Source organism: Salmo salar, chromosome ssa07 (genome assembly GCF_905237065.1).
Source record: "Salmo salar chromosome ssa07, Ssal_v3.1, whole genome shotgun sequence".
NCBI classification, from domain to species: domain Eukaryota; kingdom Metazoa; phylum Chordata; class Actinopteri; order Salmoniformes; family Salmonidae; genus Salmo; species Salmo salar.
The window spans coordinates 34,293,066-34,309,939 of record NC_059448.1 but is presented as its reverse complement, the minus strand read 5'-3'; the positions used below and the strand labels follow the sequence as shown (position 1 = coordinate 34,309,939).

Sequence of the window (16,874 nt, the reverse complement as noted above, 5' to 3'; positions counted from 1 at the left end):
CTGGAGGATAGGGGACAGAGAAAATCAAAGGATGCAGAAAGGGAGGAGAGGAGGGTTGAGGAGGCAGAATCAGGAGATAGGTTGGAGAAGGTTTGAGCAGAGGGAAGAGATGATAGGATGGAAGAGGAGAGAGTAGCGGGAGAGAGAGAGCGAAGGTTGGGACGGCGCAATACCATCGGAGTAGGGGCAGAGTGAGAAGTGTTGGATGAGAGCGATAGGGAAAAGGATACAAGGTAGTGGTAGGAGATTTGGAGGGGAGTTGCAATGAGATTAGTGGAAGAACAGCATCTAGTAAAGATGAGGTCAAGCGTATTGCCTGCCTTGTGAGTAGGGGGGGAAGGTGAGAGGGTGAGGTCAAAAGAGGAGAGGAGTGGAAAGAAGGAGGCAGAGAGGAATGAGTCAAAGGTAGACGTGGGGAGGTTAAAGTCACCCAGAACTGTGAGAGGTGAGCCATCCTCAGGAAAGGAACTTATCAAGGCGTCAAGCTCATTGATGAACTCTCCAAGGGAACCTGGAGGGCGATAAATGATAAGGATGTTAAGCTTGAAAGGGCTGGTAACTGTGACAGCATGGAATTCAAATGAGGAGATAGACAGATGGGTCAGGGGAGAAAGAGAGAATGTCCACTTGGGAGAGATGAGGATTCCAGTGCCACCACCCCGCTGGCTCGATGCTCTAGGGGTATGCGAGAACACGTGGGCAGACGAAGAGAGAGCAGTAGGAGTAGCAGTGTTATCTGTGGTAATCCATGTTTCCGTCAGCGCCAGGAAGTCTAGGGACTGGAGGGTAGCATAGGCTGAATCAAAGGTAAGGGATTATTGACAATAGTATACAAGACTAGATTTGATATGCGATTGTTCCAAGATGGCGCTGACCTGTATTGCTAGCCTATTGTTCAGAGTATCGCATCCCCTTTTATCGCAAAGTGTGATTACCCAGTAAAGTTATTTTTAAATCTGGCATTACAGGTGCTTTCAAGAGATATTCATCTATAAATCTTAGAATGACAATTTTACATTTTAAAAATGTTTTCGAATAGTAATTTAGTAAATTGTAGCGCTGTTTCATCGGATGCAGTTGAGGGAAAATAGTTAGTCAACGTTACGCACCGATGTAAAATGCTGCTTTTATATATAAATATGAACTTTATCGAACAAAAGAATGCATGTATTGTGTAACATGATGTCCTAGGTGTGTCATCTGATGAAGATTGTCAAAGGTTAGTGCTGCATTTAGCTGTTTTTTGGTTATTTGTGATGTATGTGGTTGGTCGGAAAATGGCTATGTGGCTACTTTTACGATATACTCCTCTAACATAATCTAATGTTTTGCTTTTGCTGTAAAGCCTTTTTGAAATCGGACAACGTGGTTCGATTCAGGAGAGGTGTATCTAGAAAACGATATAACATAGTCCTATATTTGAAAAAAAAAAAATGAAAAAAAAAAAAGGATTTTTCGCTGGATGTCCATCCCGAGCCCGACCAGGGGTTAATGCAGGGCCTACAGACAAGTTCTAGTTTTTCCCCCTGATTTTAGAGGGAGAGAAACCAAAAGCCCACCGTGCCTATTTTTTGAAAAGCCTCAGTTCACACACACCAAGTGAAATTCCCCCAATGTATTAACCCAAGTTCTCTCTTAACTCCAGGACCACTGACAGTTTTGTTGTTGTCTGATGCAGGACTCGTGCCAGAGGAGAGACTCAGACTGAAAACGGCTCCATTAAAGGCCACGGTTTAGACTACCGATCGATCAGCGTTCTAACTCCCCCTTGTTATAGCGTAGTGCAATGACAGAATCCAACCACATCTACCACTAAACGGTCGCGGCATAAGCTCGTAACATTTAAAGGAATAACCAATGTATATATTGGAAGTAGAAGTATTGTTGCCCATTAGTTTACTCCAATTAGGGGAGGAGTGGTAGGGTTAGGGGACAATAAAGGAAAATGTATATATTTTTATAAAATATGGACGATTGGAAATTATGCAAACACTCATTGATAGAACTCAGTCTGCAATATTAAAGCTGATCACTATCTGCATCTATATAAATGTATATATTTTTTAAGCATTACCAATTTTATATACACTTTAGATTGCAAAACATCCTTTACGTAAGTCAAGGAACTCCGATTTGATCCCATCTACCTTGTTGGCCTGAGTTGTCATTGAGATAATTATGAAACCATCGGCAAGCATCAGTACCCAACCCTATCAAGGACAGCTTATTCAACAGACATGGCAAAAATTCTTTAAGGCATTTGCAATATCATTTACAACAAGCATGGTAGCTGTAGTGGTGCCATGTTTAGGTCTGAATCCGATTGATTAACATTAAGAAAACAATTTACAGAAAATAGCAGCTGTTTGTGGACCAATGATCCTAGAATTTGAAAGACAGGAGCCTGGAAATGGATTCATAATTATCAAGATCACTACTATCCACACCCTTATGGAGTGGTAGCAACAAAGCCGCTTTCCACACTTTTGGAATATATATATATTAACACATTTGTGTTCCTGTCCCAGCAATGAGAGGCGCTGCATACTTAAGCAAAGACAGGTCCAAACTGTCAGCTGCTAATGGACTTCTTGGTGTCAACTGCTAATAAGGCAGCATTAACATCGGTTTCTGTGAGTTGCCAAAATTAAAAACCGAGACTACCATTTACCAAGTCACGTAAGGGTGACTGATTATCCATCGAGTCAACTGACTAGCCAAAACCAGTATGATAAACATTTCTTTCAAATAGGAAACCAGCAGAGTTAAATGCTGATTAAAAGCATCATTATTAACTTTTTCCAGTAATGATGCAGAAAACTGCTTAGGCAGGGAAGTAGAGGAATTACCCGGCTTCAGTGAATTATCGGTTTTCCAGAATTTAGCGTGATCACCAGTCTGCCATAGCGCTAAGGAAGTAAATTGATTTAGCATGTAACCTAGCTCACTACGTTAAGAGCTCGTACAGTTACTGCTCCACAAATATTTGCCATTGCCTTAACTTAGCCTCTGCCCAGGCTTTCAACAACCATCTTTCGTCAAAATCCATATAGGTCTCAGCCACCACCAGCAGCATCTCACCTCAAACGCTTTAACCAGAGTCCAGGTCTAGCTCAGCTCACTCCTTGCCCAGGCCTTGGTCCCAGAGCTCAGTCCCAGTTCAGATATGCAGCAGAGGAGCACAGTAAGCAAGGCCCATCCCATTCCGAGCGCAACACAGTCAAACATAGCTAACGAGAAGCCTCTACCCTCAGTCACAGTTGAAGTTATGCAGTGCCTCTCCTCACTCTCAGGGACTCTACTCACTCAGCAGGGACTCTACTCCCTGCTGAGTGACAGTGCCATCCCCTGCCCTGTCCCCTAGCATCACCCTGCTCCTGCCCTGACATGTGCTCTGCACTGCTGCTACCACAGGATAGCCTATTTATAGCAGCAGCTACCTAAGCTACAACGATGCGCAAGAATACGATTCAGGAAGTAGAGATAGACAGAAAAAGAAAGCGGGAAAGGGAAGACAAGAGCAAAGGAGAGGCAAAATAGAGGGAATAGAAAGTGGTACAGGAGAGAGATGTAGGGTGAGAGGAAGGGGTACAGGAGAGACAGATGGGTAAAGGAAAGAAAGGGGATGTACTGGCAAGAAAGACAGATGGAGAGCTCAAGAGAAAGGAGGGAAAAGAGCAGAGGGGGGGTGACAGCAGAGAGTTCCTGCTGAGGTTGCAGAATACATCTTGTCCAAATAGACAGCTACTTTAATATGCAATTAGGTATTCAAATAGCTGGGTCTCCTTAAGAATCTACTGTAGCCTGAGTAGAGAGCATAGCTGGAGGAGGATGTGATGACAATAATGAAGTTAGCATCTGTGTCGCAGCTAGGCAAGAGAGAGGGTGTGGTGGAGAGAGGGAAAGGGGGGGGGCAGATGAAATTCATTCTGAAGGTCACACAGGGATTGCAGAATATGCAGCACAATGAGCTCAGAGAGAGGGGAAGAAGTGAGAGAGAAAAATGTGAGAGGACTGTCACTGCACACAGGGAGTCTAGGGACAGTGGCTCAGAACAAATGCATCTTGTCTAGGGTTGCAAAGGGTTGGAAACTTTCCGAGAAGTTGAATTTGGGGAATTTTCCTTCAATTCAAAGTTATCGTATAACAGTGAACCTTTTTTGTGGGATGCACATAAGTCAATTCTAGGTCTTGTGACATATTTTGGTTAAACTATCCGCAATTCACTGGAATTGCAACCCTCTGCATGCACAGTGCATTTTTCCATCACATGTGCAGTGCACTCTTCCATCACATGTACAGCTGATTCTCAAAATCTTGCACTAATGACATGCTATTGAGCCCACACGCTTTCTGGTAAGTCTTGATCACAATACTGGGTGGGGTGAATATACACTGCTCAAAAAAATAAAGGGAACACTAAAATAACATCCTAGATCTGAATGAATGAAAATCTTATTAAATACTTTTCTTTACATAGTTGAATGTGCTTACAAAAATCACAAAAATAAATCATGGAAATCCAATTTATCAACCCATGGAGGTCTGGATTTGGAGTCACACTCAATTAAAGTGGAAAACCACACTACAGGCTGATCCAACTTTGATGTAATGTCCTTAAAACAAGTCAAAATGAGTCTCAGTAGTGTGTGGCCTCCATGTGCCTGTCTGAACTCCCTACAACGCCTGGGCATGCTCCTGATGAGGTGGCGGATGGTCTCCTGAGGGATCTCCTCCCAGACCTGGACTAAAGCATCCGCCAACTCCTGGACAGTCTGGTGCAACATGGCGTTGGTGGATGGAGCGAGAAATGATGTCCCAGATGTGCTCAATTGGATTCAGGTCTGGGGAACGGGCGGGCCAGTCCATAGCATCAATGCCTTCCTCTTGCAGGAACTGCTGACACACTCCAGACACAAGAGGTCTAGCATTGTCTTGCATTAGGAGGAACCCAGGGCCAACCGCACCAGCATATGGTCTCACAAGGGGTCTGAGGATCTCATCTCGGTGCCTAATGGCAGTCAGGCTACCTCTGGCGAGCACATGGAAGGCTGTGCGGCCCCCCAAAGAAATGCCACCCCACACCATGACTGACCCACCGGCTAACCGGTCATGCTGGAGGATGTTGCAAGCAGCAGAACGTTCTCCACGGCGTCTCCAGACTCAGTCACATGTGCTCAGTGTGAACCTGCTTTCATCTGTGAAGAGCACAGGGCGCCAGTGGCGAATTTGCCAATCTTGGTGTTCTCTGGCAAATGCCAAACGTCCTGTACGGTGTTGGGCTGTAAGCACAACCCCCACCTGTGGACGTCGGGCCCTCATACAACCCTCATGGAGTCTGTTTCTGACCGTTTGAGCAGACACATGCACGTGGCCTGCTGGAGGTCATTTTGCAGGGCTCTGGCAGTGCTCCTCTTGCACAAAGGCGGAGGTAGCGGTCCTGCTGCTGGGTTGTTGCCCTCCTACGGCCTCCTCCACGTTTCCTGATGTACTGGCCGGTCTCCTGGTAGCGCCTCCATGCTCTGGACACTACGCTGACAGACACAGCAAACCTTCTTGCCACAGCTCGCATTGATGGGCCATCCTGGATGAGCTGCACTACCTGAGCCACTTGTGCGGGTTGAAGACTCCATCTGATGCTACCACTAGAGTGAAAGCACCGCCAGCATTCAAAAGTGACCAAAACATCAGCCAGGAAGCATAGGAACTGAGAAGTGGTCTGGTCACCACCTGCAGAACCACCCCTTTATTGGGGGTGTCTTGCTAATTGCCTATAATTTCCACCTGTTGTCTATTCCATTTGCACAACAGCATGTGAAATGTATTGTCAATCAGTGTTGCTTCCTAAGTGGACAGTTGGATGTCACAGAAGTGTGATTGACTTGGAGTTACATTGTGTTGTTTAAGTGCGCCCTTTATTTTTTTGAGCTGTATATTTTACATTACATTATTTTTTTGTTAACTAGCAAATAGTAGCCTTCAGCAAAGTGTGTTTAAATAATTTCTAACTTGTTAACAATTTTTTTGTTAATTTCTGCTACCATGTGGGTTTTAGCTTGCTTGAGCCTGCTAACTGAGGTGTTAAAGGGTACGTGGGACGAAATCGTCCCACACTATTCAACAGCCAGTGACAAATCAGAGGGCCAAATTTAAAACCACAAAATGTAAATTCAAAGTTCTCAAACATAGGACTATTTTACACCATTTGAAAGACAAGACTCTCGTTAATCTAACCACATTGTCCGATTTCAAAAAGCCTTTACAGCGAAAGCAAAACATTAGATTGTGTCAGGAGAGTACCTTGCCAAAAATAATCACAGCCATTTTCAAAGCAAGCATATGTCACAAAAACCAAAACCACAGCTAAATGCAGCACTAACCTTTGATGATCATCAGATGACACTCCTAGGACATTATGTTATACAATACATGCATGTTTTGTTCAATCAAGTTTATATTTGTATCAAAAACCAGCTTTTTACATTAGCATGTGATGTTCAGAACTAGCATACCCACCGCAAACTTCCGGTGAATTTACTAAATTACTCAAGATTAACGTTCACAAAATACATAAATTATTTTAAGAATTATAGATACAGAACTCCTTTATGCAATCGCGGTGTCAGATTTTAAAATAGCTTTTCGGCAAAAGCACATTTTGCAATATTCTGAGTACATAGCCTGGCCATCACGGCTAGCTATTTTGACACCCACCAAGTTTGGGGCTCACCAAACTCAGAATTAATATTAGAAAAATTGGATTACCTTTGCTGTTCTTCGTCAGAATACACTCCCAGGACTTAAACAACAAATGTTGTTTTGGTTCCAAATAATCCATAGTTATATTCAAATAGCTCTGTTTTGTTCGTGCGTTCAGGTCACTATCTGAAGGGTGACGCGCGAGCGCATTTCGTGACCAAAAAAATCAAAATATTCCATTACCGTACTTCGAAGCATGTCAAACGCTGTTTAAAATCAATTTATGCGATTTCTCATAAAATAGCGATAATATTCCAACCGGGCGACGTTGTATTCATTGAAAGACTGAAAAAAAAACATGGAGTCGTCTCGTGGACGCGCATCTCCAGTGTCATCGTTCCGTGCCTGACCACTCACAAAAACTCCTGCTGTTTTTCGCCCAGAGACAGGAGAGACCTCATTCCACTTTCTGGCGCCTTCTGAGAGCCAATGGAAGCCTTAGAAAATGTCACGTTACAGCAGAGATGCTGTATTTTTGATAGAGATGCCACAGAAGGAGAACAAATTGTCAGACAGGGCACTTCCTGTATGGAATCTACTCAGGTTTTGGCCTGCCATATGAGTTCTGTTATACTCACAGACACCATTCAAACAGTTTTAGAAACTTTAGAGTGTTTTCTATCCAAATCTACTAATTATATGCATATTCGTGTTTCTGGGCAAGAGTAGTAACCAGTTTAAATCGGGTACGTTTTTTATCCGGCCGTGCAAATACTGCCCCCTAGCCCCAACAGGTTAATTCACCTATTTTCATACATGTTTAATTTTAAAACATTTATCTTACAAAGGAGTTGTTTAATCTAACTTAACTATTTATCTGCACATGGAATTGTATTTATTGTTTTTTACTAATCTTTACAAGAAAATGCCACGGGAACTATCTGATGTGGAGACATTTCACTGCAGCTAATGTAGAAGGAAAAGTTGTGTACATTTGCAAATACTGTGCCAAATCATATGTGAAGAATGCAACAAAGATCCAGACTCATCTGGCCAAGTGCATAAAGTTCCCTCAGCGCTCACAACAAGCAACCTCTGACAAAAGTCGACTTCTATTCGAGGTGACACCTTATCGAAAGCAACAGCTCATGGTCCTCCTGGAATCAGAAGTGTTTTTGACTCAATGGAGGAACGTTGTCAGAGAATTGCAGATTAATGTCTTGCTCGAGCTGTGTATGCAACTGGTTCACCTCTGATGCTCACAGGAAATGTGTATCGGAAAAGATATCTGTATGTTCTTCGCCCAGCATACACCCCTCCAGTCAGACATGCTTTATCCACTCATTTGCTGGTTGCAGAGTTCAACAGAGTTCAAGTGAAGGTCAAGCATATCAGAGAAAGCAGACTGTATTGCAGTCATCTCTGATGGGTGGTCGAATGTTCGTGGGCAAGTAATAATTAACTACATCTCCAGCCCTCAACCAGTATTCTACAAGTGCACAGACACAAGGGACAGACATACCGGTCTCTACATTGCAATTGAGCTGAAGGCAGTCATCGATGACCTTGGACCACAGAAGGTATTTGCACTGGTGACAGACAATGCTGCGAACATTAAGGTGGAGGAGTCCTACCCTCACATCCCACCCATTGGCTGTGCTGCTCATGCATTGAATCTGCTCCTCAAGGACATCATGGCACTGAAAACAATGGACACACTGTACAAGAGAGCCAAGGAAATTGTTAGGTATGTGAAGGGTCATCAAGTTACAGCAGCAATCTACTGCTTCTCAAAGTGAGAAGAATAAGAGCACCACATTGAAGCTGCACAGCAACACCCGCTGGGGTGGTGTTGTCATCATATTTGACAGTCTCCTGGAGGGGAAGGAGTCTCTCCAAGAAATGGCCGATATGGACAGCCCCATCAAGAGGATCCTCCTGGATGATGTATTCTGGGAGAGAGTGGTAAGCAGCCTGAAACCTATAGCAATAGCACGGATTGAGGGAGACAATGCCATCCTGTCGGAAGAAATCCGTACTGCCTGCCCACTTCACTGTTGCTCCAAGCAGAGGAAACCGCAGTTCTGAAATACATCTGCCTGAAGCCCATACACGCATTGGCGTACATGTTGGACACGAAGTTCACTGGCAAGAGCATCCTTTCTGGTGCAGAGCTCAACAAGGCCTATGGTGTCAACACTACCGTGTCTTGCCGCCTTGGCCTGGATGAGGGCAAGGTTCTTGGCAGTCTGGCAAAGTACACTTCCAAGCTTGGGTTTTGGGATGGTGATGCAATATGGCAGTTGTGCCACCTGGTGGAAGGAACTTTGTGGATCTGAGGCTCTTTCCCCTGTTGCCTCCATCGCCCTCCAAATCCCACCAACACCAGCCACCTCAGAGTACAACTGGTCCTTGTTTGGGAACACACCAAAGCACGCAACAGGCTGACCAATACAAGGGTTGAAAAATGGGTGGCCATCCAGGCAAATTTACGCTTTTTGAGTCTGACAACTAGTCATCCTCAACAAGCTTGGAAAGTGACAATGAAGTTAGACCTCAGAGTCTGATGTTCAAGAGGTGGACATTGAGGAGGTCCAGGGAGAAGACGAGTCTATAAACGAAAGCTTTGGTTATCATTTTACAGAAGTATGTTGAAAACATTCTTGGGAGATACAATGGATCATTGGGGATCATTCAATATTCCCTTTTGTTGTTCAGTGAAATCCAATGTCAAGAGTAAGCAAATTAAGTTACATTTTAATTCGTAACTAAATTGTTGTTTTTTTATTTCTAATGGAAGGATTTAATCATTTACAATTATGTCTACTTATGATAAACCTTTTACCTTATGTTTGCCTCCATATGATATGGTAAATATATCCAATGCAAAAAACATCTATATTTAAATGGTATTAATATTCATTTGCATACATTTCCATTAATTCACACAGGAAGTTACCACCTCTGAATATTCCCCAAAATGTGCAACCCTAATCTTGTCCCACTTCATCTACAATCAAACAGTCAAAGACAGAGATCCATCCTTGCGTACTTAATCCTGGTTTGAAACATCCAAGATTAAAATAGCATCCTATCCATTATTCAATGCCAGAGCAGACCAAGCTGGCAATGTACAGTGAGGAGTGGGTTGACAGGAAGGGGATCTCAAATAAAATTGTATGTCACATACACGCATTTAGCAGATGTTATTGCAGGTGTAGCAAAATGCTTGTAGGGAGAGCCTACTCCCACATCACCATGGATTCCACAGATACAAGAAGACAATATGGAAATAAATCTGCCCTTAGTGTGCAATGGTGAAAACAGTGATGTGCTCAGACCGTAAGTGTGCTACATAAACTCAGCAAAAAAATAAACGTCCTCACTGTCAACTGCATTTATTTTCAGCAAACTTAACGTGTAAATATTCATATGAACATAAGATTCAGACAAACTGAACAAGTTCCACAGACACGTGACTAACAGAAATTGAACAATGTGTCCCTGAACAAAGAGGGGGGGGGGGGGGTCAAAATCAAGTCAGTATCTGGTGTGGCCACTAGCTGCATTAAGTACTGCAGCGCATCTCCTCCTCATGAACTGCACCAGATTTTGCCCCACTCTTCCACCAGGGCACCTGTAAATTCCTGGACATTTTTGGGGGGGGAATGGCCCTAGCCCTCACTCTTCGATCCAACAGGTCCCAGATGTGCTCAATGGGCCAATGGGATTGAGATCCGGCTCTTCGCTGGCCATGGCAGAACACTGACATTCCTGTCTTGCAGGAAATCACGCACAGAACAAGCAGTATGGCTGGTGGCATTGTCATGCTGGAGGGTCATGTCAGGATGAGCCTGCAGGAAGGGTACCACATGAGGGAGGAGGATGTCTTCCCTGTAACGCACAGCTTTGAGATTGCCTGCAATGACAACAAGCTCAGTCCGATGATGTGACACACCGTCCCAGACCATGACGGACCCTCCACCTTGATCCTGCTCCAGAGTACAGGCCTCGGTGTAACGCTCATTCCTTCGACGATAAACACGAATCCAACCATCACCCCTGGTGAGACAAAACTGCGACTCATCAGTGAAAAACACTTTGTGCCAGTCCTGTCTGGTCCAGCGACGGTGGGTTTGTGCCCATTGGCGACGTTTTTTGCCGGTGATGTCTGGTGAGGACCTGCCTTACAACAGGTCTACAAGCCCTCAGTCCAGCCTCTCTCACTGTATTGCTGACAGTCTGAGCACTGATGGAGGGATTGTGCATTCCCGGTGTAACTCGGGCAGTTGTTGCCATCCTGTACCTGTCCCGCAGGTATGATGTTCAGATGTACCAATCCTGTGCAGGTGTTGTTACACGTGGTCTGCCAATGCGAGGACAATCAGCTGTCCGTCCTGTCTCCCTGTAGCGCTGTCTTAGGCGTCTCACAGTACGGACATTGCAATTTATCGCCCTGGCCACATCTGCAGTCCTCATGCCTCCTTGCAGCATGCCTAAGGCACGTTCACGCAGATGAGCAGGGACCCTGGGCATCTTTCTTTTGGTGTTTTTCCAGAGTCAGTAGAAAGGCCTCTTTAGTGTCCTAAGTTTTCATAACTGTGACCTTAATTGCCTACCGTCTGTAAGCTGGTAGTGTCTTAACGACCGTTCCACAGGTGCATGTTCATTAATTGTTTATGGGTCATTGAACAAGCATGGGAAAGTGTTTAAACCCTTTACAATGAAGTTACAATGAAGTTATTTGGATTTTTACAAATTATCTTAGAAAGACAGGGTCCTGAAAAAGGGACATTTCTTTTCTTGCCAACATTCCTCTACAACTAGGCTATTGTTTAACTACTGGACAGGGACAACACAATCCACACCAGTGAACAACCCAGGTCTCAAGAGTTTATGGGTTGCATGAGTTTCACAGTAACTATTGATTCTCACTTGAACCACCTACACAAAATGACTCTCCTTGAATATTGTTAGAGAGTTACATTTCAATCAATTCATAATTCCATCAACAGATGATCAATTAATCTGAGATGACATTGAAACACGGTTTAACACGCGGAAGCTCTTCAGTCCTATGATGGAGAACACTGCTGTGAAAAGTTAAAACGACAGATGAAAACCATAAACTATGCAGGCAACTGCAAATCACCGCATAACCACCTCAAGCCTAAACCCAGAGATGTACAGAGTTCCACAAACTATCCTCCATATTGGCACCAAACATTCCATTAAATCAATAACATTTCTAATTTGCACTCTTTGCCTAGATAGAACCTTTGGAGCCAAGATGGCGTATGTTCAAAACGCGACATCTTCAGAGTTCACGCAACTCCATAGTGTCCCTCTATGGCCCTGTGTGTCCCAGCTGTCAGTCAATAAAACAACCCTCTCCATGCTCACTAGTCCTTACTTCCTGATGTTATGATTGTTTGTGAGAGATGAAGGGGAGATCTTTGGCAAAGCAGACAGATTGGAAGCACCAGATGACCTTAAAGATAAGGAATATCATACATTAGAGAGAAAGGATAATGGCTCTCAAAGAAGAGCCTTTAGAGTGGTGGTCATTAATTGAAAAATGATCGAAATAGGTCAAACCAGGGGTTTTCAAACTGGGGTCCAGGTACTGCAGGGGTCTGCGATTTTTATGAATATCGCAAACTGCAACAGAATACCATCGTGGATACCATTTCTATGTCTCTGCGTCCAGTATGAAGTTAATTAACCTCTCTTGGGTAGGGGGGCAGTATTTGGAATTTTGGATGAATGAGGTGCCCAACGTAAACTGCCTGTTACTCAGGCCCAGAAGCTAGGATATGCATATTGCAGTATTGGATAGAAAACACTCAAGTTTCCAAAACTGTTAAAATAGTGTCTGAGTATAACAGAACTGATATGGCAGGCAAAAACCTGAGGAAAATCCATCCACAAAGTGGGATATTTTTGATGTGGGTACTTTTCTATTGAATGCCTATACAGTATGTGTTTGGATATAACCCAAATTGCAGTTCCTATGGCTTCCACTAGATGTCAACAGTCTTTAGACATTGTTTCAGACTTGTATTCTGAAAAACGAGGCAGAATGAGACCATTTTCTAAGTGGCATGTAGAATGAAGCAGAGCTCCTTTGCGCACGTGACCGATAGCACGCCCTTCATTCTTTTTTCCTTTCAATTGAAGACGCTATTGTCCGGTTGAAATATTATCGATTGTTTAGACAATAGACAACCTGAGGATTAATTATAAACATCGTTTGACATGTTGCGACGAACTTTACCGGTACTATTAGGATGTATTCGTCTGCATGTCGTGACCGCCTTTGAGCCAGTGGATTACTGAACAAAATGCGCCAACAAAACGGAGGTTTTGGCACATAAAGAGGGACTTTATCGAACAAAACAAACATTTATTGTGTAACATGGACTCTTGTGACTGCAAACATATGAAGATCAAAGGTAAGTGATTACTTTTATCGCCATTTCTGACTTTTGCAATTCCTTTACTTGGTTGTAAAATATTTGTATGCTTTTGTAAGCGGTGCACTGTCCTCAGAAAATCGCATGGTATGCTTTCGCCATAAAGCCCTTTTGAAATCTGACACAGCGGCTGGATTAACAAGAAGTTCATCTTTAAGCCGATGTATAACACTTCTATTTTTATGAATGTTTAATTTGACTATTTCTGTATTTTGAATTTGGCGCTCTACAATTTCACCAGATGTTAAAGGAAGTTTCACGAGCCAATGCTAACTAGCGTTAGCGCAATGACGAAGTCTACAGTCATTGCCAAAATCTCAAACTATCCCTTAAAAATTGAGGAAATTATAGTAATTGGAGCTAATCACAGGGTTTGTTCTGTGTAGGACATTCTTAGGGAAGCCATCTAAGTGGTAGGTTTAGGGACTGAGAAACAGTTTGTGTCAACTTAAATGACCAAAACCAGATAAAAACCATGCAGAAAAGATACTGAACATGTATTTTTAAATAATACCAACTTTGAGAACTAAGAACCAAATAAAAGCTGGACAGTCAGGGAGATGGAAAATTCAGAAAACCGGGTATATGCCCATTTATTTTGTTATGTTTGAGCAGAGGAACAAAGCCTTAGCCATGGCAAAATGCATAGAATTGCAAGAAATGTGCTTTAAAAATGGCAAAATTGTCTTTCAGCTCCATGCCAAACTACATGGAATTGTTGGAAATTTGATTAACTGCTAAATTCACACCTAAAATGGAAAAATGTGTAGAACTGCAGAAAACGTGCTTCGAACAGCAACATTTTCTATGGCGCCAAGATACCTTTCTAGCTAATAGACTGGAAGATGAAGGGTAAACTCAGACAATGAAGTGTGGGGAGGTCAAAATAAAACTGTTAACCAAATTTATTCAGTTTAAAAAGTTGATTTCTTCTACCTGCCATTATCATTCAACTGATGACAAGACATTTTTTTTGCTAACGTATTATGGGGGTTCCTATGTCGCCGGTTAGCCTGGGAAAGACACGTTTGAAAACCCCTGGGTTAAACGATAAGAGATGTCAGCAACTAAAGCCAAGCAAATAGGATAGAGGCAAATATATGATAGAGAGTTGAAATTCAAAAGACGGTTGTAAAATAGTAGCTAAAATAATCGTAAGGATCTGCTAGGTTGAACATAAAATGTATACATTGAATGTATAAAACAAACTTAGCAAAATAGACCAGTATAGAGAAAGCTCTGCCTCAGAAGAACCTGTGTCTTTCCATCCCAAGTGAGAGTCATATCTAAATCGGAAGTCCAGCTCCTCACTCACATAACCCAAGGTCATGGACCCAGCCAGACACTCACTTTGGTGCAGAAGAACCTCTAGGCCACGATCCATCCTCATTCTTCTGCTCTATTACCAGGACCTGCATGGACATCAGAAATAGAAAGATAACACATAAATATGGAATCATAATATATACGCCACTATGTTAACCAACTTCCTTCGTCAGATTGGCCTACTGTACCATAAATGCATCTACAGCAAGCCTTCCCTGTGGCTCAGTTGGTAGAGCATGGTGTGTGCAACGCCAGGGTTGTGGGTTCGATTCCCACGGGGGGCCAGTACAAAAATAAAAATAAAAAAATGCATGAAATGAAATGTATGCACTCACTACTGTAAGTCGCTCTGGATAAGAGCGTCTGCTAAATTACTCAAATGTAAAATGTACAGTGTAATAAAGATAATCTAACGTTTTACCTAATGATATATAAGGAGGGCATTTGCACAACATGTTTCACAACAGCACACAACAAAATTCCAGAGACATATTGAGCAACCAGCTGATACCAATCACGACCACACCCAGAGACTGATGGCTGACTTAAGCACTCACACGAACATGTCAAGACATGAAAGCGCCCTAGCCACACGAACTGACCACTGGTGTAAAAAACAACATCCAATGAATATCGCAACCACCCAGACACGAATTACCAGAAAAACACACACACACACACACACTTAGGGGTGTTGGACTCCGAGGACAAAGGACACTGCCAAGGGCCAATGGGAAGTCGACACCACCTGGAGAATGGACCGTCCCTCCACTCATCGACCAGTCAGGAGAGCGGACCTAGACTCAACCTACGTCAACACACTGTTATTTCATTGTATAAATTGGATGCACACTATGTTTCGGGGCTCTCTTCCGCTAGTTCCCTATGAGCTAAACGAACGAGTCCGTGCACGCTTTGGCAAATATCTTTGTCTCTTAATAAACTGCCTTACTATAAACTGAATCCACCCGGTCCAGTGTCTTGACTTGGTCTCCTTCTCAAGTAACTGATCATCAACAAAACTTGGTAGCAGAGGATGGTTTCAAACTCCTGAATTCGGTCCATTAATGGTTGATGTGAGAGGAGACAAGTCCGGGACAATCTCGTAAGGACGGGTGACCTGTCCGCAGGAGTCATCGGCGATTCTGCTTGCCCCGGGAAACTGATAAACGAGCTCGAATAAAAAAAAGGTAAGCAGAGCCTGTTAAAACAAAATCTGCATATTGTATTATAGTCTTTATCCAAATTTTGATCAGTAGTACTGGGCGTGAGTATGAATTACTGTTAATATTGTACGAAATTATATAGACAAACGTTAAGGCTGAGTACAAGGATATTTGCTGTTATAGGCCTGAAAATGTATCCGTGAGTTTCTGTCCAACTAAAGTGGCGTTTGGTTTGAGACATTAATATACAGTCAGGTACATGGGATATTGCATTCCGTGAAATTGGGGCGGACTGAAGTGACTCAGTCCGGAGCGTCAATACACAGTCGGGTGCATAGAAATTAACCCAGGAAATATCCGTGAGATTGGGACCAACTGAAGTAGTCATCAGTTAGGAGCACCAATATACAGTCGGATAATTCGGTATATAGTAGTGTTGATTGAGCGTTTCACAGGTCTTCTTTTAATCAATTTAATTTCATTGGTATAATTTTTAAGAATTACTGAGTGAATTGTGGTCAGCCGCCGTGCTGTTGGTATTGTCCTGGGTTATTTCAACAATACAATTAACAATTGTCTTGATAAGGGTTGAAGTGGTTGTTATTCTGCTACTGTAATATAGACAGTTCATTAAATTAATTATAATTTTCAGCACTTTGTCTACGAGGGTGGGGCACCAGAGATAAGTCTGTGTCAGCACCGAGAATACATCGCTGGTTTTGACCAACGACGGGCTAAGTATACAAAGATAGAGGGACATTAGTGTGGGTAATAAAATGGCAACCATTCCACCAACCAAACTTAAATTTAGCGAATATTTAGATCAGAAGATACAGGATAGAGCGGGGGGAAAGGAACATTATAAAGCAATAAGGTAGTGATGGAGGAAGGTTTGAAGGAAGCAGTTGAGAAGGGAATAGAAAGTGAAAAGGACAGAAACAGGAACCACATGTTTAAGAAGGAAGGGACCAAAAACAGAGAAAAGGAAGACACCGTCAGGGGCCCAGATAACTTGGCGAGTAGAAAGGGGGTACCTGGTGGGAGTGAAAGACAGGTTTGTTGGGTGGGTAACAGTAATACCAGAGCAATACCAACGGCACGAGAGGAGGCCAAGTCAGTCATAAAGTGGCTGCAAATCAGTAACAAGCACCTGAGACAGGTGGAGGAGAGATTCGGGATTGTACACAAATTTGGGTAGGTGTGCAGG

General features: G+C 43.1%; 1 protein-coding gene across 2 annotated transcripts in view; it reads right to left on the bottom strand.

Annotated features, from left to right (window-relative positions):
* The window catches only part of LOC100306760 (ubiquitin carboxyl-terminal hydrolase 15), a 74,104-nt gene that overhangs the window by 40,033 nt on the left and 17,197 nt on the right, over nucleotides 1–16,874 (bottom strand). For both annotated transcript variants that reach the window (XM_045721881.1, XM_045721880.1), the window contains exon 4: nucleotides 14,526–14,587. In XM_045721881.1, the coding sequence (XP_045577837.1) occupies nucleotides 14,526–14,587 (62 nt within the window). The remainder of the gene's footprint in view (nucleotides 1–14,525; nucleotides 14,588–16,874) is intronic.